Here is a 20,559-nt window from a genome sequence, read left to right as displayed (position 1 = left end):
TCTGTATTGTAAGGAGCATGCATCAAGATATACAGCATGGAAGTTTGAGCTGCCGTGGAGTGCTGTGCTACTTGAGCCTCTAGTCTTTGGCTTGGTCTGATTACAATTTTTTTCATTGTGAGCCCTCAACGTGGGCATGAAATGGATGTTTTGTTTTTTTGAATTCTCTATTAGTTGCATTTCGCTTGATTAGCTTAATTGTTTAATTACCTTAATTGTTTGATTAGAATACAAAGTTTCATTATTCATTATGATTATGAATAGCACTAAAAAAACTGCTTTTGTATAGGGCTTTCTCTTCTTATACCAATTCTTATGCAGGCTACAATATGTAACCAGAAGAATACGTTCAGGAAATGGAATATTCTTATTTTTTATAGAGATCATTTACAGTGCAAAGCCAGTGGCATGTCGTTATTAAAAATTGAGAAAGGTTTAGGGGCCTAAACAGTTAGCCTGGGGAATTCCTACAATAAAGGCCTGATTGGTGGAGTGCTGTAGAGATGGTTGTCCTTCTGGAAGGTTCTCCCATCTCCACAGAGGAACTCTGGAGCTCAGAGTGACCATCAGGTTCTTGGTCACCTCCCAGGCCAAAGCCCTCTTCCCCCGATTGCTCAGTTTGGCCTGGCGGCCAGCTCTAGGAGGAGTCTTGGTGGTTCCACACTGCTTCTATTTAACAATGATGGAGGCCACTGTGTTCTTGGGGACCTTCAATATTGCAGAAATGTTTTGGTACCCTTCGCCAAATCTGTGCCTTAACACAATCCTGTCTCTGACCTCTACAGACAATTCCTTCAACCTCTTGGCTTCATTTTTTCTCTGACATACACTGTCAACTGTGGGACCTTATATAGATAGGTGTTAGCCTTTCCAAATCATGTCCAATCAGTTGAACCAATCAAACATCTCAAGGATGATCAATGGAAACAGGATTTACCTGAGCTCAATTTCAAGTCTCATAGAAAAGTGTCTTAATACTTATGTAAATAAGGTATTTCTGTTTTTAAATGTTTTAATACATTTGCAAAACTGTCTAAAAAACAGTTTTTGCTTTGTCATTATGGGTTATTGTGTGTAGAATGATGAGTAAAAACATTTATTTAATCCATTTTAGAATAAGGCTGTAACAACAAAATGTGGAAAAGGGGAAGGGGTCTGAATACTTTCTGGATGCTTTGTATGTAGTGTTATTACAACATTGAACATAGATTCAATGGAGATAATAATTTCCCATTTGACAACTGTAAAAGGTGGTCTGGTACAGCAGTATGACATGAAAAGATAAAAGCTGTAAATGAATGGTTTGAGTCAGCCCCACAGCTTTCAGGAGAGATTGTGTATAGCCTATAAAGTGTGTGCTGCCATTTGTCTCTCTCCCACGCTCTTTCTTCCCCCTGCAGATTAGTGGCTACAACCCTCAGCTCTCTAGATAAGACCTGTCCTGCTCCCTTGAAACAAACTCTTATACACTAAATGCAGAGGACATTGAGAGATACAAAACACATGTCACAGGTACTCTTAGGTCTGTGAAGTTACTCTGTGTTTGTCTATCAGTTGGCCTGCTGTCATAGTCTTTGCTGTGAGTCTATGTCACAGGAACATTCTGTACCATGTGCTGTACCTATTTGTTTATGTTAGTTTCATGTGCTCCATGATTCTGTACTCATCTGTGTTAACATGACACGGTTCATGTACTGTGACTGCCTGATGGTTCTCTGCTCTGAGGCTGAGCTGTTGTTATGTGATGTACTGTACTCTGTTGTCACTTTACATGTCTCTTGTGCCCTGTGTTGCTACTCAATGCTGTGACTCTATATCATAACCCTTTTCTGCGTGTTATGTTGTGACTGTGTCAGTGGTACTCCTGTACTGTATGTGTTCTATACCACCTGGTATGCATTGTGATTGTGTATCTGTCTCGGTTGGCGGCTCTGCCTATGTGACTCTCATTGCTCCTCACAGGCTCTAATGGCTTCTTTAATTACATCCATCCATCACCCTACTGGCTCATCTCTTAAACCACATATGCAAACTGAGATGAGCAGCTTAGCTTAGGTGAGGCAGAAATAACTTCCTATAGCTTAATCTTTTACCTCACCATTTCTTATTTGTGGCTTGGTTCAAAGGAGGTTTGGCAATGGTGATTTATTTTACATAATGTTCTGTTGTCTTTTATGTGTTATCCTGTGAAGTCCAGCAGCAATGATTCATCTATGTTTTCACCACACAGTCTTCTTCAACCCCAACAGCTGTGATCAATGAGATGCTTTTACATTTGATCACAATCAACTTCAGTCCATTGCATTTCACTGCAGTCTTAAAATATGTTTACATAAATGACTATGTTTAAAAAACAGAAAAAAACATGTTTCTTACGGTAATATAACGTTTCGGTCACCTGCAAGAGATCAATTGACATTGGGAAAATGAACTAATGCTGAAATGGACAAATTATGCTGTCGTGGTAACGTCCTACATGTTGTTGTATTCAGATGGAACAGGAGATCTCTCTAGTCCAGAGTAAGATGTCTGATTTGGAGTCAGTACTGCAGCAGAAGGATGTGGAGCTGAAAGCCTCAGAGACACAGAGGACCATCCTGGAGCAAGACCTGGCTACCTACATCACAGAGTGTAACGTGAGTGGCCCAAAATCTGTGTGTGTGTGTGTGTGTGTGTGTGTGTGTGTGTGTGTGTGTGTGTGTGTGTGTGTGTGTGTGTGTGTGTGTGTGTGTGTGTGTGTGTGTGTGTGTGTGTGTGTGCGGGTGTGGCCTTCCCTTTTTCTCCATTTTGTTACATTACAAACTTATTCTAAGGTGGATTATCTCATTTTTCCCCCTCATCAATCTACACACAATACCCCATAATGACAAAGTGAAAACAGGTTTTTAGAAATGCTAGCATATTTATTAAAAATTAAAAACAGAACTAGCTTATTTACGTAAGTATTCAGACCTTTTGCTCTGTGACTCGATTTTGAGCTCAGGTGCATCCAGTTTCCATTGATCATCCTTGAGATGTTTCTACAACTTGATTGGAGTCCACCTGTAGTAACTTCAATTGATTGTACATGATTTATCTGTAGCACTCCGAGACAGGATTGTGTCGAGGTACACCAAACAATTTCTGCAGCATTGAAGGTCCCCAAGAACATAGTGGCCTCCATCATTCTTAAATGGAAGAAGTATGGAACCACCAAGACTCTTCCTAGAGCTGGCCACCTGACCAAACTGAGCAATCGGGGCAGAAGGGCCTTGGTCAGTGAGGTGACCAAGAACCCGGTGGTCACTCTGACAGAGCGCCAGAGTTCCTCTGTGGAGATGGGAGAACCTTCCACATCTCTACAACACTCCACCAATCAGGCCTTTATGGTAGAGATGGAAGCTACTCCTCAGTAAAAGGAACATGACGGCCCGCTTGGAGTTTGCCAAAAGGCACCTAAAGGACTCGGACCATGAGAAACAACATTCTCTGGTCTGATGAAACCAAGATTGAACTCTTTGGCCTGAATGCTATGCAACATGTCTGGAGGAAACCTGGCACCATCCCTATGGTGAAGCATGGTGGTGGCAACATCATGCTGTGGGGATGTTTTTCAGTGTCAGGGACTGGGAGACTAGTCAGGATCGAGGGAAAGATAAAGAGAGCAAAGTATAGAGAGATATTTAATGAAAACCAGCTCCAGAGCACTCAGAACCTCAGACTGGGGCAAAGGTTCACCTTCCAACAGAACAACGACCCTAAGCACACAGACAAGACAATGCAGGAGTGGCTTCGGGTCAAGTCTCTCAATGTCCTTGAGTGGCCCGACCAGAACCCGGACTTGAACCTGAACGAACATCTGAAAATTGCTGTGCAGCGACGCACCACATTCAACCTGAACAATGGGAGAAATTCCTCAAATACAGGTGTGCCAAGCTTGTAGCATCATACCAAAGAAGACTTGTGGCTTTAATCACTTCCAAAGGTGCTTCAACAAAGTACTGAGTAAAGGGTCTGAATAATTATGTAAATGTAATATTTCCATAAAAAATATATATACATTTGCATAAATGTCTAAAAACCTGTTTTTGCTTTGTCACAATGGGGTATTGTGTGTAGATTTATGAGTTTAAAAAAACTATTTCATCCATTTTAAAATGAGGCTGTGACGTAACAAAATGTGAAAAAGTAAAGGGGTCTGAATACCTTCCTAATGCACTGTATGTGTGTGTTTCAGAGTCTGAAGCTTAGTCTGGAGCAGGCCCGTATGGAGGTTTCCCAGGAAGACGACAAGGCACTGCAGCTCCTCCACGGCATCCGGGAGCAGAGCAACAAGCTGCAGGAGATTAAAGAACAGGTAGAGGAGAGCCCCTCCTGTGGGGCAACAGAGGTCTGGCAGGGTTTGTGGGTTGTTGAGGGAGTTGCACAAAGTTGCCCCTAAACTATAATGTTTAGGGTTAAGATTTGGGGATGGTAAGCTGATCCTTCTATCCTTCTAGCTTCTATCCAGAGTGCTGTGGATGAATGTACAGTTCTGGGTTGACCTGACCTTGCCCATCCCTGTGGTGTGTGAGTCGAGTGCTACTCCTGCTACAGCCATGTTAATTACAGAGGAAAAGGGTGTTGAGGCCTCCCCCCTGCTCCCATCGCCCTGCCTCCTACGCCGTTCTCTGTGCTCCCTACTTCCTGCTTCGTGCTCTCTTCTCTGTGCTCCCTACTTCCTGCTTCGTGCTCTCTTCTCTGTGCTCTCTGCTCCCTGCTCTCTGCTCGCTGGTCCCTGCTCCCTGCTCCTTACTCCGTGATCCCTACTCCGTGATCCCTACTCCGTGCTCCTTGCTCCATGCTCCGTGCTCAGTGCTCCCTGTGCAGGTGTAGCCAGTGTACTATTAAACACCCTGGCTCAGGATTCCTGACTGCTGGAACCCTATTCAGATGAATTTGTGTTAATAATGTGGTTTCGTTGCCTTTATCGAATAAGGATAATCAGAGTAAGGCAGAAAACTATAACAAGGCTTGAGTGCCACATAATAGAAGTCTGATAGCAATAGAAGTAATAGTAGCGATTACCTTCCGTGAGTATCAACATTGAGCCTTTCCTAGCAGTCTGCAGAATGCTGTTCTAACAGTGGACATGAACCCAAATGCACTCTCATGCATTTGACCTGTCCTAACCATGAAAAAGGCTCAGTGGACATCTCTCTGATAGTAGCATGCCTCTGCATAGCTCAGTGCCACAGTACTTCAAGGTGTCTCCTGTGTATCTATCCATCGCTACTCTCAGGAGTGATGCAGTGTCTCCTGAACTCTGCTGATCAACAGAGTAATGTAGAGGAAGGACAGATTTACACTGAGACAACCATTATCCAAATAGTGTGTCTGTGTGTGTGTGTGCGCACATAAACAATGATCTAATTCGGTGAAGGTTTGAGAATTAGGATATTGAGAGGTTGACAGTAGAGAACAGCAAACAGCATAAAATATATGCCCCCCCCCTCCAAACCACAGAGCAGAATCCAAAAAAAGGTCATAGAAAAACAACCTGTTCCCCTTAGCAGTTGCTGGCATTGGTTACCAGGCACAAGCTCTATAGTGCGATGGTTGCCATGGCAATGTGAATCATCCATACCTAGAAGTGGAGAGTGTGCAGTGCTGCTGATGCAGTGGGCAGGCTGTCGTGATGAGGCGATGGGGGCCTTGGATCTTACATTATGGGAACTAGAGTGTTGTTGTTAATCCCTTCACTGCCATTTACACTGCTCTGTAGTCTTCACAGCCAATCCATGGTCGTCCATGGATGGTATACTTACCACTCACTGATACAGCGCACCGGTCTGCTAAGTTTGTAGAGCTTACAATGCCAGGATAGTGGGTTCAATTCCCGGGACCACCCATAGGTAAAAGTCGCTTTGGATAAGAGTGTCAGCTAAATGGCATTTATTATCATAATTATTATTAATGCAAACCTGGAAATTAGCAATGGAAATTATTGACCCACTTCTAGTTAAAGTTATTGTCATGCATGAGAATAAGTCATGCTAGATGATATTTTCAAAAGTTCTTTCCTGTTTGATTTTGACCCAGCTGTATGCTGCATAAGGTCTTGTCTTAAACAGTGTCTCTCTCCCACACGCTGTTTTACGAGTCTGTAACTTATACAAATTCATGCACAATTTATGTAGTGTTGGCTCAACAAACATAGACGATTGGGGATATGAGAGATGAAAAGCTTTTCAGTGACAGGAGAAATAGAAACCCATGGCAAGATAGTCAGTACACGGAGATGATGTAATTCTGTGAACCAGTGAGAACAAAATGCTCGGCTAATTGGAAGAGAGATCCCTTTCACTGAATACATACACAGCACACATGCTGACAGACTCTAACTGGGATAAGACAAGTGTTCTACCTCTCAGTGTTGTATTTGTGGATAGGTAGGTTTAATTCAGTTCTAGTACCTACCTAAAGTAAGCTTTATTTGACCACTTTGTCAGCAAATGTACCTCTGGCACAGACAAACCTGTCTAAAGATGACTGAAAGGAAGGATAAATCTGTTCTGTAAGGCAGTGGGAAGAGGTATAGGCAAAGCCGTTGTGTTTTTTTCCTCAGGACCATGGATTAGTCTCCCCATCCTAAGAGGTTACAGTAGAATTGTCACTCTCCCTGTCAGGGTTACACCTACTGTGTTTGAAGCGCCCAGATGGAGTGTGTCAGCAAGGGCGATAGGGAGACACTCCCTGTGTGAGTGTGTGTGTGCGCGCATGTGTGTGTGTGTGCGTGTGTTTGTGCATGTGTGTGTATATGCGTGTGTGTGTGAGTGTATTGAGTATATTCACATGAAAACTCTGAATCAGCTCTTCTGGCATGCACACACCTATTGTATTCACCCCGTATTCCCTCTCTTTCTCTGCCGCTCTCTAATCTGATCCCTTCCTTCCTGCCCCTGGCTCACTCCATCCTTCTCCATGGGTACCACTCAGCTCTGTGCTAAAGCCCTGGCCTAGTTCAGTTCTCCTGCTGACTTATGTTTAGGGCTGCCAGAGAGTTTCTGTGATCCAGTCAAGGACCTGGTGGACTGGTGACACTGAGGAACTAGGGCTCTGAATCAGCTCGCTGACGAAAACACCGCTAAGTCTTTTCCCACTTGAAATGGATTTTTTTTGTATTCTTCAAAGAGATTAAATGAGAGGTCCCTGTGGTGTCAGGTTTATTCAGTTGATGCAAATATGGCTAATGTGAGAACTTTCAATTAGCGTTCCGTTTATACATTTAATTTACTGTTTGCCTTTTTCTTCCTCAATACCTAGGATATGTAATGAACTGTAATTGACAATGACAATTAAAAAAGATATGTATATTTAGCCTTTATCAATCATCATTCACTTAAATATCAAACGCTTAACGTTATAAAGGAGGTCCAAACTTAAATTGTGCTGAATAAGACATTCTTTTGTCTTTCATATTAATGCACACTAAATTAGAGGATGCAACATTTTAAAAAATGTGTGTTACTATAATGTTTCATGACTCATGAGGTGTCTGCCTGTCACTTACTGTAGATGACAGGCGGACGTCCTTGGAGACACGCTTCAGGCACTTAGCAGTGTTTGAATGAATGGAAACAGGAGGAGCACTTTTAATTGAAAGGGGACTGACGAGGTGCTGGCTGGTGCTGCTGATGCTATCTGCTGCACCTGTCATGTTCCATCATCAGGGTGCTTTCACTCTCCCCAGGCACCGGGGTCATGCTACTTTTCATTAGCCTCTGCTAGTCCTAACCAGCCTGATAATCAGGACTGCTGCATGCCCCGTGACTCGGCCACGATGTGGAATGGAAGGCTGCTAGCCGTATCTAATCATCATTCGACCCTTAGAAGACAGGGACACTAAATGACTTTGGCTAGTGCATTTTTCTCTGCCACAACGTTTCTTGTTCCATAACTCTTTGTTCAAAAGACTCTGTTATACCGTATATCCTCTTCTGTCTATTCTTTGTACCACTCCGCCGCATCACTCCCTCTCTCATGTCTAATCTCTTTCTGGGATGCTTCCCATTTGTTCCTTTCTATTCACCTTTTTGTCATTTATCCTTTTCCTTATATCTTTCACCTCTGCACTCCTCCATCCCTCTCTCTCATCCCTCGTTCCTCTCTCATCCCTCTGCAGGAGTATCATGCCCAGCTGGAGGAGATGCGCGTGGCCATCAGGCAGCTGGAGGAGGACCTGTCTGCGGCCCGTCGTCGTAGCGACCTGTATGAGTCGGAGCTGAAGGAGTCCCGTCAGACCAGCGAAGAGCTGAAGAGGAAAGCAGCAGACTGTCAACAAAGGATGCAGAAGGTGCTGTAACTATTGACTCTGATATTGATCTCTTGACTCTGACCCACATTCAGAGAACTTGAAAGGCATTTGTTGGTTTTGAAAGCAGGAGGTTTAACTGATTTTCTGGTTATTTTCACACAGGCCAAGGAGCAAGGAAAAACTGATACAGAGGAGCTTCTGTCAAAGCTGGAGAAGGTACAACTTCGGTCCATGTGGATCTCCTGTTGACGCCCTGGATGGTCATACAGTATATTTTCCTTCAAGTAATGTTCAGTGGTTAGGAGACAAATTATCCCATCATGAATGAAACCATGAAGATGGTTTGGGACTGAACTCATATGGATTGTGAAATATTTAGCTTAAAATGTTTTTCTCTCTATTTCTCTGTTTCAGACCAATGCTGAACAGCAAGTGAAAATTGAGGATCTCCAATATAAGCTTGCCAAGGTAGAATATTTTTGTTGAAAACTTCATGGATAATTCATATTCAGCATGTGCTTTAAGGGAAGAATAGATGCGTATCAAACACAGACATGTGAAAGTCCTCTCTCTCTGCTAATTATGTGTGTCAACTCCTCCATTGTCCTGTAAAGCAGATGTTGAATTGTGACCTGAGAATAAATTAACTGTATCTAAAATCATAATTTGTCAGTTTCTGCTTAATTGCCAGCTATCAAAATATTTTTCAGACAATGTTGGTTTCTCTACGTAATATGTTTTATAGCAATGACTACATTAAATGAAGACATTTTCAAAATAACTCTAAAGCCATTTCCTAATGGAATTCTCCAGGCTGTATGGGCACATATTTTAGAGGCACAATCAATCACATTTTCACCCAGTATTCTAGGCTATTCATGCATGCAACTACCAATAAAGCCCGCAGAGCTTAAAATATGACAGTTTAAAGTTATGTAAATGTCAGATAGGTGACAGAAAGTCTTTGTTGTTCCCCGGCCAATAACACAGGCAGTGAAGGCGAGCAGTGAGACCACAGATCTCCTCTATAGTATCAGGGTGGCTAAGGAGCGCATGGAACATGAGCTGGTGATGCTTCAGACCAAGGAGGACTCCAGTGACAGCCTCCGGAGACGCCTAAGAGAGACAGAGGTATGCAGTACTGACTAGGGCTGTGGCAGTCATGACATTTTGTCAGCCTGCGATTGTCTAGCAAATAACTGCCAATTGACCCGCAATTAGCATACACACATTTAGCATCTCCTGGCTTCCATGCATAGCATACAAGCCACTGATGCAGACCTTTGGAACATCTACATTTAAAAAAGTCTAATAAATCCATGTAGTATAGCCTAAACCTTCCCAATAAATCCCTTATTTATTTTAGACAGGTCTAAAGGAATATGATATGACTAAAATGCAGTCTATTTCAGAAGAACATAATAGCGTACTCTGCGCTGTCCTTATGTTAGGCCCTGATCTGGCTATGCTATGTGGCTGTGTGCTACACTAGTTTATTTAGCAGACAAAATTTGCATAGAATTCCGTGGCATTATTTTATATTACTTTATAGTATGAATAATACAATAGAACAACGCTGAAGGAAATAGAAAGGATATTTTCTCCACAGCCATTCTGTGTTGAACGGTTAACAAAAAGAAACAGGTAATCCTATATGCATTTTTTATAGTTATTTATGTAACTTTAGTTGTGATACAAATGTTAGGCTATATGTTTAGATTTTTAATACATTCTAAGGCTGCATGATGCCACTAATGATTAATTAAAATTTAAAAAAGTCGCATGAAAAGCATGAGCTCCACTTTCTTTTTTTGCGCAGACACCATTCATCAGTCTTTCATTCACAATTTGACAAGCGTTTGATAATGCCTCGAATTTCTCGGCTGCATCCCCATTGTGTGGCCATAATCCCCCCCCCCCCCCCCCCCAAAAAAAAAAACTATGCATTTGCAGCCAGTGGTCGTTGTGCCCTTGGGCTGAATATAATAATTATAATTCTCTTCTCCCCGCTGCGTGCGGAGGCACCTCTCACTCGCATGGCTTTCAGTCACGTGAGCTACAAGTGAAGACAGACACATCCGGGACGCAACTGCGGCGTGTCCTTGTGCAATTCCGAGGTGCATATTGAAGATATTGGAAGAACTGCCCAGATTTACTTTTTGTCAGTCAACAAGATGAGTAGGCCTAGCGAACAGCAAAAGCACTAGCCTTTGCTAGCAAAAGCAACAACCTACTATCACCCATAGTACAAAAGTAGACGTATTCTATTTTGTGGGAAAATAAATATTCCAAACAGTCTGGGACAGTTGTGGGATGCGATAGATCCCAAATTAATACAACCACTAGCATCAAAAAAACGGTTTTAAGCAATGAGCCTGAGACAACCGAAGAGCACATTTAGCTTAAAAACTTCTTAAGGCTAGGGGGCACTATTTTCACGTCCGGATGAAAAGTTTGCACAAAGTAAACTGCCTGCTACTCAGGCACAGAAGCTAGGATATGCATATATATTTGTAGATTTGGATAGAAAACACTCTAAAGTTATGTCTGTGAGTACAACAGAACTTACTTGGCAGGCGAAACCCTGAGGACAAACCATCCAGGAATTTTTATTTTTGAGGTCACTCTCTTTTCAATTGGTTTTCTATGGGGAACTAGATTTCTAAGGCACTTGCTTGGTTCATATCGCTTCCACTGGATGTCAACAGTCTTTAAAAATTGGTGGATGTTTTTCCTTTGAGAAATGAAGAAGTAGGGCAGTTCAAAACGAGGGTCGAGTGAAGTGTACTGTTGTGGTTGGGGTGCGCGACCTGAAAGCTCGCGCCACTTTGTTTTTATCCGCTATTGAACACAGTTTATTCCGTCTTAAATTGTATTAATTATTTATGTTAAAAAATACCTAAAGTTTTATTAGGAAAGTTGTTTGAAATGTTTGGATCAAGATTACAGGTGACTTATTAGATGTTTTGTAGTCATGTTGCGCGAGTTGGAACCGGAGTATTTTCAGAATCAAACGCACCAAATAAATGGACATTTTGGGGATATAACAACAGAATTAATCGAACAAAAGGACCATTTGTGATGTTTAATGGACATATTGGAATGCCAACAGAAGAAGATCTTCAAAGGTAAGTCATGAATTATATGTTATTTCTTACCTTTGTGTCGTGCCTGGCAGGTTGAATTATGATTTTCATGTGTATGTTTGCTGGGGTGCTGTCCTCAGATAATAGCATGGTTTGCTTTCGCCGTAAAGCCTTTTTGAAATTTGACACTGTGGCTGGACTGTCACATTATAAGTGCTGGAATGCGCACAGGGCAGTAGGCTGTAAGCGGAAATGTTCCATTAGCAGGAAAACACCATTCTCAAAAGTGACCACAAATGCGATTATCAAATCAAATCAAATCAATTATGCATGTAATACCTTACTCTGGAAATGATCTTCCCCAAACTTGAAACTCATCTGCTGCTTATGTATGCCAGTTAGGCTCTACACCCCTAAAGCAGATTCATGTGGTTCATTTTAAGAAGTTATTTGGCCACTTTAGTTGTGATATAAACGGTATCAAAACATATAGGCATATGGGCTAGGCTACATGAGCTGTGCAACTATGATTTGAAAAAGTTGCAAAAAAAGCATGCGCTATTTGCCTTAAGCTGGGCATGTCATCTATGCACTTAAATAACGAATGGAGGATGCTTTTCTTGTGGTTCCTTTTCATGCCAGCCAAGTAGGCTATGCTCCTGTTGTAAAGAGAAGCAATGTGCTTAATGTGAGGAAGTTGAAAAAGTTGAAAAATAAATATAGTAGGCCTAGCCTATAGAAAGTTTATTGTAGCCTCCTTTTTTTAAAATAGAGAACATCACTCTTTTTTTCTAATGCAATTGTGTAGCCTATAGAAATGTTGCGCAACATTAGCTCATGGGCTCTCACGAAGTGTTTGATTAGATTTTTGATTACATTTTCATTGATGTCAGAGTAATTAGAGGGGCAATAGAGTGCTGAGTACCAGGCAGTTAGCAAGTTTGGTAGTCTACCATCAGCAGCATCAAATGACCATCAGCAGCATCAGAGCTTGGAGAAGCCTAATTACCGTGACTAGACGGTCACATGGAATTTGACTGCCATCATGACTGGTGACCACGGGTGTGGCGGTAATGTGGTCGCCATAACAACCCCAGTACTGACTGATCAGACCACAACTACAACAACAAAGAAAGGATTCATTGAAAAAAAGAGAGCTGGATAAACTCACTTTTACTGGTGGCAGCAGACTTTCTCTAGCCTGAGTGGTGGGTGTGTGTGTGTTTGTGTGCAGGATGGCAGGAGGACCCTGGAGAGCCAAGTGAAGAGGCTGGAGATAGTTGAGCGCAGGGAGAGTAAGCTGAAGGAGGACATGCAGAGCAAGGCCCAGCAGATCCAGCAGATGACGGATCAAATCATGGTAAGGGGAGGGGAAAGAGGGGCCCTCAGCCCCCCTCTGGCCCTCACAACTATGCCCTTCTTTGGAGTGATTATCACACAAGCCCTCCAGGACATATGTGTGTTCACTGCTCATACACACACTCGCTTAGATACACACACATACTCACACTCCCTCACCTTATTATTCAGTCTGCGCCAAATCCTAACTTGAGATCTGCGTTCGTAAGTGTAATTTTCAAGCATCTCCCATTGACATCAGTGATGGTCTCACATTAGGATTCAACCCTCACTCCCTGGGGGTCATTCACAGCGTGGTTTCTCTCTGTCTCAGACCCAAAAGTGACAGATTGTGAACACATATCTTTAAAAAATATATTTTTAAATTTTTTTGTTGAATTTTTACTCCCTTTTTTCTACCCAATTTTGTGGTATCCAATTGTTAGTAGCTACTATCTTGTCTCATCGCTACAACTCCCGTACGGGCTCGGGAGAGACGAAGGTTGGAAGTCATGCGTCCTCCGATACACAACCCAACCAAGCCGCACTGCTTCTTAACATACCGCGCATCCAACCCGGAAGCCAGCCGCACCAATATGTCGGAGGAAACACCGTGCACCTGGCAACCTTGGTTGGCGCGCACTGCGCCCGGCCCGCAACAGGAGTCGCTGGTGCGCGATGAGACAAGGATATCCCTACCGGCCAAGCCCTCCCTAACCCGGACGACCCTATGCCAATTGTGCGTCGCCCCATGGATCTCCCGGTCGCGGCCGGTTACGACAGAGCCTGGGCGCGAACCCAGAGTCTCTGGTGGCACAGCTATCATTTTTTATTTTGCCTGAGATTTTTTTATGTACATTTTATCCTTGCTCTACTGCATAATATCATGGCGTTGTGTCCTAATGTGATAAGGCTGAATAAACAATGTACTCTAACGTGTTCGTTTGCATAGGACCTGGAGGAGAGTCTGCGTGAGAGCCAGTCCACAGCCCAACGCGTGGAGACCCACCTGGAGCACAAGGAGAAGCTTTATGAAGAGAAGATCAAGGTAGAGCTCCAGAGCCTCAACGTCTCTCTCCTGTTTAGCACACCCATTCAGGAGAGTATCATATTAAGGACTACTGGTGTATTCACACTGTTAGGGGATGTTGTCGGCTTTAACTAGGGCCCAGAGTTTTTCCTGGGCAGGTCCCTTGGTCACGAAAACTCTGACTGGGCCTTGATCCTGAGCTGTAGCCTCGTTGATATTGTGTTGTCTCTCTTATATTAACCAGGTTCTGGAGAACCAGATGAAGGCAGGCATGGCAGATAAGGAGATGCTGGAATCCAGTCAGAGCAAGTATGAGGAGGAGGTCCAGGAGAAGTGCAGCATCATCAGTGAGCAGAAGGCGGTAAGAGCTGGCCAGCCGAGTTAGGATGTGGCCAGGCCTATTTTCACATTACACTGAATTGGTTTATTTTTCACATTAATCACACTGACTTGGATTATTTCAAACAAGCAAGAACTTGTTGCAAGGCAACTGTCATATATTGGACATGTACTGTTTTGTTTTGACAATAGTAGTGAGCATTTTATAAATTAGGTAACATTATGAATGTACTGCAAATTGTCAGACATGTTGAGGTTGCATGTAAATGTGTGTTGAAACTCTTCTGTCCATCCCAGACCATAAATGCCATGGACTCAAAGATGGCCAGCCTGGAGCAGAGGATTACTGAGCTATCTGAGGCCAACAAACTGGCAGCCAACAGCAGCATCTACACCCAGAAGAACATGTGAGTGTTGTGGACTAGTTAGTTAGTTAGTTGGTTAATTAGTTAGGAGGATTCGCCACACAGTGATACTGACTGTGCTGCGTGTTTGTTTATCTGTCTGGGCCTGACAGGAAAGCCCAAGAGGAGATGATCTCGGAGCTGAGACAACAGAAGTTCTACCTGGAGTCTCAGGCTGGGAAACTAGAGGCCCAGAATGCCAAGCTGGAAGAGCACCTGGAGAAGATGAGTCAGCAGGAGCAGAGCAACAAGAGCCGAGTGCTGGAGCTGGAGAACAGGCTGAGAGAGGAGAGGAGAGAAGGAGGAGAGGGGGAGGTGAGGAGGGCAGAGAAGGAAGGAGAGGACAGAATGGTTAGTGTCACAGGAAGGAGGAGAGGGGAGTGCGGGAAGTAGCCAGAGGAGATGTCGGGGGTTGGCAGAGAGAGATGCCAGATAGGGGGTCATGTAGGGTGAAATGTCGGTAGTTGTTTTGCCAGATCAGCATCTCTCTGATTATCTCATCTCTCTGGGTGACTCACCTCTCTGACTCTATAATTCCTCTGTATGACTCTACTCTCTGACTCTATAATTCCTCTGTATGACTCTACTCTCTGACTCTATAATTCCTCTGGATGACTCCACTCTCTGACTCTATAATTCCTCTGGATGACTCTACTCTCTGACTCTATAATTCCTCTGGGTGACTCCACTCTCTGACTCTAATTCCTCTGGATGACTCTACTCTCTGACTCTATAATTCCTCTGGATGACTCTACTCTCTGACTCTATAATTCCTCTGGATGACTCTACTCTCTGACTCTATAATTCCTCTGGATGACTCCACTCTCTGACTCTAATTCCTCTGGATGACTCTACTCTCTGACTCTATAATTCCTCTGGATGACTCTACTCTCTGACTCTATAATTCCTATGGATGACTCAACTTTTTGACTCTGTCATCCCTCTGGGTTACTCAACTCTCTGACTCTCTCCTTCCTCAGCCTGACCCCTTTCTGTCTCTCCCTTCTCTCTGTGTGTCCGTCATGTCGTTAGATGGGCCTTGAACATGAGGAGCAGAAGCTGGAGATCAAGAGTCAGGTGACGGAGCTGACTCTGTCGTTACAGGAGAGGGTTTCTCAGATCAGTGGGCTACAAGCGGCACGCCAATCTCTGGAGAGTCAGCTGCAGCAGGCCAAATCAGAGCTCGAGGACACCACCGCTGAGGCTGAGGAGGAAATCTGTGTTCTTAGAGTGAGTGCAAGAGGGACATACATACTGTAACAGTTTATTGTTATTACTCATGTTATTACTATGCTATGATGAAGTACTGTAGTACAGCCACCAAACCTGTCCCTCTCTCTATCTGTCTGGTAGGCCCACCGAGACGAGATCCAGCGCAAGTATGATGCCCTCAGAGACAGCTGTGCGGTATGCCACCTCTCTCTCTCTCTCTCTGTTTTCAATTAGTCTTGTATTAAGGTTGATGTTATGAAAAATGTATACCCAGTCTATTCTTTTTTGGAGAAATGAAGGCTATTCCATGTGAGAAATTGCCAAGAAACTGAAGATCTCGTACAACGCTGTGTACTACTCCCTTCACAAAACAGTGCAAACTGGCTCTAAACAGAATAGAAAGAGGAGTGGGAGGTCCCGGTGCACAACTGAGCAAGAGGGCAAGTACATTAGAGTGTCTAGTTTGAGAAACAGATGCCTCAAAAGTCCTCAACTGGCAGCTTCATTAAATAGTACCCGCAAAACACCAGTCTCAATGTCAACAGTGAAGAGGCGCCTCTGGGATGCTGGCCTTCTAGGCAGAGTTGTAAAGAAAAAAACATATCTCAGACTGGCCAATAAAAAGAAAAGATTAAGATTGGCAAAAGAACACAGACACTGGACAGAGGAACTCTGCCTAGAAGGCCAGCATCGCCTCTTCACTGTTGACGTTGAGACTGGTGTTTTGCGAGTACTATTTATCGAAGCTGCCAGTTGAGGACTTGTGAGGCGTCTATCATTCAGGCCAAAGAGTTCAAGCTTGGTTTAATCAGACCAGAGAAATTTGTTTCTTATGGTCTGAGAGTCATTTAGGTACTTTTTGGCAAACTCCAAGCAGGCTTTCATATGCCTTTTACTGAGGAGTGGCTTCCGTCTAGCCACTCTACGATAAAGGCCTGATTGGTAGAGTGCTGCAGAGATGGTTGTCCTTCTGGAAAGTTCTCCTGGGATCGAACCCCAGGCTGTAGTGACTCCGCAGTGCCTTAGAACGATGCAACACTCGGGAGGCCCACATTTCTTCCATGTAAGAATGATGGAGGTCACTGTGTTCTTGGGGACATTCAATGCTGCAGATATTTTTTTCAATGCTCTGACATGCACTGTCAACTGTGGGACTTTATATAGACAGGTGTGTGCCTTTCCAAATCATGTCCAATCAATTGAATTTACCACAGGTGGACTCCAAGTTGTAGAAACATCTCAAGGATGATCAATCGAAACAGGATACACCTGAGCTCAATTTCGAGACTCAGGGAAGGGGTCTGAATACTTTCCGAATACACTGTACATCAATACATCTTGCAGTAGTATACATTCAAATTATATAATATTGTGTAGAAGCTGGCAATGAGCCTAGTATAATATGTCTCCCACCCTCCTTCCCTCAGGTGATCACAGACCTGGAGGAGCAGCTGACCCAGCTGACCCAGGAGAACTCTGAGCTGAACCGTCAGAACTTCTACCTGTCCAAGCAGCTGGACGAGGCCACGGACGAGACAGAGGACCGCCTGCATCTGGGTCAGGATGTGGACCGCCTCCGCCACGAGGTGGCTGACCGCGAGATGCACCTCAACAACCAAAAACAGGTGTGATTCGGGCTGCAAAATTTTGCTAACTTTCAATACACTTCTTGGTTTTCCCGAAATCCCTGTTCTGAGGATCCCGGAATCAGGAGGAAATAAGCAGGAGATCTGGTAACCGCCAACCAGGATTTCTGGAAAACCAGGGCATTTATTGAAAGTTCACAGAATTTTGCAACCCTAGGTGTGACACATACACTCACTCATGACCATAGGTACATAGTACCGTATAGAACAAACACACTCTAACATGTTAACAGAATTGGGATAATATAGAGCTCTCTCTCTCTCTCTCTATTTTTCTCTTTCTTTAACAGACATCTAATTTCACATACCCCCAAACACACAAACTGACACACACATCTCTCCATACTCCTCAACAATCAATTATAGGTTACACAGACTTGCACACACACACACACGCACACACACACACACACACACACACACACACACACACACACACACACACTATACCAGCTAATGTGATTGAGTGGAGAGAGTATAAATCAGGCAGAAGATACTTGACTGTTCTTTTGTTATGTATCTCCAGCTCAGGAGAGGAGAGGAGAGGGGGGAGGGAGGGAGGAAGGAGAGGGGGGAGGGAGGAAGGAAGACTGGAAGAAAGGGGAGGGGGAGGGGGAGGGGGTGTGATGCTGTGCTCTGCCCCTGTGGGATGGGGTGTGTGTAGGCGTTCAGTAGCTAGAGCTCTGTCTCTCTGTCCTAGCTAGTGGTTGTGTAACCAGAGATGTAAGTCATAGAGGGAACCGACCATGAGGGGGAGGGATGTGTCATCCGCATCGTTCCCAGGTCGTGTCAGCCCTGGATGGGTGGACTTCAGAGGACCATGGTGCTGCTGCAGCTATATTTTTATCCCAGTGTTTGTCTCAAGCAAAGGAAATAGGAAACATACAGACGTAGCTCAGTATGTGCCCTATCTCTCAAAGTTACTTGTATCTATTTTTAACTGTGGAGCACAACCCATTGAATGTCAATGTTCCTGATGATCAGAATCTGACATTACTGACGTTGGTTTGGGATACTATGTCCATTACTCAGAGGGCTGACTTCAGAACAGTCATCATTTAGACCACAAAACTCTACTGAAAGTACCTTAAATAGTTGTCTCATGTAAGTTCATCTCTTACAATCTCTCTAAGATGTTCATGTTGTCCATTAGAACAGACTAGTTGAACAGTTGAATAGCATGACTTCTATTCGTAACCCCTCCTATTTTTTCCATGTTCTGTGTTAGAACATTGAGACACTGAAGACCACATGCACCATGCTGGAGGAGCAGGTCCTGGAGCTGGAGACTCTGAATGATGAGCTGCTGGAGAAGGAGAGGCAATGGGATGCCTGGAGGGGAGCCCTGGAGGAAGAGAAGAACCAGGCTGAGAGGAGGACCAGGGAGATCCAGAGACTGCTGGACAACGAGAAGCAGAACAGGTAACACACACACACAACATACATAAACACACAAACACACACTCATATGGTCCCCTCTCTTATTCCTCTTCAGGCTACGTGCTGACCTGCGCAACTCGGAGGCTCGTCAGTCTATTGAGCAGGCAGTGAAGGAGCACAAGGCTGAGATTCTGGCCCTGCAGGAGGCCCTCAAGGACCAGAAACTCAAAGCAGAGAGCCTCTCTGACACAGTGAGCCTTATGTGTCTGTCTGTCTCTCTGTCTATCTCTCTGTCTAAAGCAGACCCGTACATCCTGTCTCTGTCCCTCTAGCTGAATGACCTGGAGAAGAAGCATGCCATGCTGGAGATGAATACAAGGAGTCTGCAGCAGAAGCTGGAGACTGAGAGTGAGCAGAAGCAGAGGCTGCTGGATGACGTAGGCTACGTTTTTCTTATTCTGCCCGTTATATATTTGAGTTATTTATATCATATGGGGCGGCAGGGTAGCCTAGTGGTTAGAGCGTTGGACTAGTAACCGGAAGGTTGCAAGTTCAAATCCCCGAGCTGACAAGGTACAAATCTGTCGTTCTACCCCTGAACAGGCAGTTAACCCACTGTTCCTAGGTCGTCATTGAAAATAAGAATTTGTTCTTAACTGACTTGCCTAGTTAAATAAAGGTAAAATAAAAAAATATATATATAATGTCACATACCTGTATGTTTGTTTGTCTTGTGAGAAGTGAAATATCACAGAATGTCTGTTGATACTGTTTGTGTCCCTCCCTCAGCAAGGAAACCTGCAGCAGCAGTTAGATGTTCAGAAGAGCCACATCTTCCGGCTAACCCAGGGGCTGCAGGATGCTGTGGACCAGACTGACCTGCTGAAGACTGAGAGGACTGACCTGGAGTACCAGCTGGAGAACATTCAGGTACTCTACGCACGCATGCTTGAGCAAACACACACACAGTGCATTCGGAAAGTATTCAGACCCCTTGACTTTTTCCACATTTTGCTATGTTACAGCCTTATTCTAAAATTGATTCAATTGTTTGTTTTCCTCATCCATCTACACACAATACCCCATAATTTACATTTACATAAGTAGTCATAGTCTTTACTCAGTGCTTTTTGAAGCACCTTTGGCAGGGATTACAGCCTCGAGTCTTCTTGGGTATGATGCTACAAGCTTGGCACACCTCTATTTTGGGATTTTTTCTTGTTCTTCTCTGCAGATCCTCTCAAACTCTGTCAGGTTGGATGGGGAGCGTCGCTGCACAGCTATTTTCAGGTCTTTCCAGAGATGTTCGATCGGGTTCAAGTCCAGCTCTGGCTGGGCCACTCAAGGACATTCAGATACTTGTTCTGAAGCCGCAGCTGTGTTATTTTGGCTGTGTGCTTAGGGTTGTTTTCCTGTTGAAGGTGAACCTTTGCCCCAGTCTGAGGTCCTGAGATGTTTTTATTTAATCAATTTTAGAACAAGGCTGTAACGTAACAAAATGTGGAAAAAAGGAAGGGGTCTGAATACTTTCCAAATGCGCTGTAGACACATTTGTAATGTGTCGAGACTCCGAGCTAGAAAATGGTACACTGCATTTGAGAAACATTGAGAAAGTAATCCTGCTTTGAAAGTTGAAAAACTTGTTACCCCACTTCTGAGAAAATGGCCCGTGAATTTCTGGTACACCTACTGGAGAGCTCTTCTTTATCTACACCCAGTCAGCATCGTTCACACCCTCTTAAGCCTCACCCATCTCTTTGACGATTCACAGTGTTGTAAACAACCACAGATTTCAAGACTAAAAGTGGTGAAAGTAGTAGCAAAAAGTAGTAGTAAAAATGAACTGTAT

The 20,559-nt window shown here is 43.9% G+C and overlaps 1 protein-coding gene across 1 annotated transcript in view; it reads left to right on the top strand.

Annotated features, from left to right (window-relative positions):
• The window catches only part of LOC109878325 (citron Rho-interacting kinase), a 119,281-nt gene that overhangs the window by 68,030 nt on the left and 30,692 nt on the right, over positions 1-20,559 (top strand). The window contains exons 2-20 of the mRNA XM_031819239.1: positions 1,401-1,512; positions 2,493-2,636; positions 4,217-4,336; positions 8,144-8,314; positions 8,438-8,491; positions 8,690-8,743; positions 9,266-9,406; positions 12,596-12,721; positions 13,652-13,747; positions 13,974-14,090; positions 14,366-14,475; positions 14,586-14,787; positions 15,505-15,702; positions 15,826-15,879; positions 17,112-17,309; positions 18,559-18,752; positions 18,826-18,961; positions 19,043-19,147; positions 19,500-19,640. Coding sequence (XP_031675099.1) covers positions 1,474-1,512; positions 2,493-2,636; positions 4,217-4,336; positions 8,144-8,314; positions 8,438-8,491; positions 8,690-8,743; positions 9,266-9,406; positions 12,596-12,721; positions 13,652-13,747; positions 13,974-14,090; positions 14,366-14,475; positions 14,586-14,787; positions 15,505-15,702; positions 15,826-15,879; positions 17,112-17,309; positions 18,559-18,752; positions 18,826-18,961; positions 19,043-19,147; positions 19,500-19,640 — 2,400 coding nt within the window. The 5' untranslated portion in view covers positions 1,401-1,473. The remainder of the gene's footprint in view (positions 1-1,400; positions 1,513-2,492; positions 2,637-4,216; positions 4,337-8,143; positions 8,315-8,437; positions 8,492-8,689; positions 8,744-9,265; positions 9,407-12,595; positions 12,722-13,651; positions 13,748-13,973; positions 14,091-14,365; positions 14,476-14,585; positions 14,788-15,504; positions 15,703-15,825; positions 15,880-17,111; positions 17,310-18,558; positions 18,753-18,825; positions 18,962-19,042; positions 19,148-19,499; positions 19,641-20,559) is intronic.

Source organism: Oncorhynchus kisutch, linkage group LG3 (genome assembly GCF_002021735.2).
Source record: "Oncorhynchus kisutch isolate 150728-3 linkage group LG3, Okis_V2, whole genome shotgun sequence".
Classification (NCBI taxonomy): domain Eukaryota; kingdom Metazoa; phylum Chordata; class Actinopteri; order Salmoniformes; family Salmonidae; genus Oncorhynchus; species Oncorhynchus kisutch.
This window is presented reverse-complemented; position numbering and strand designations above follow the sequence as displayed.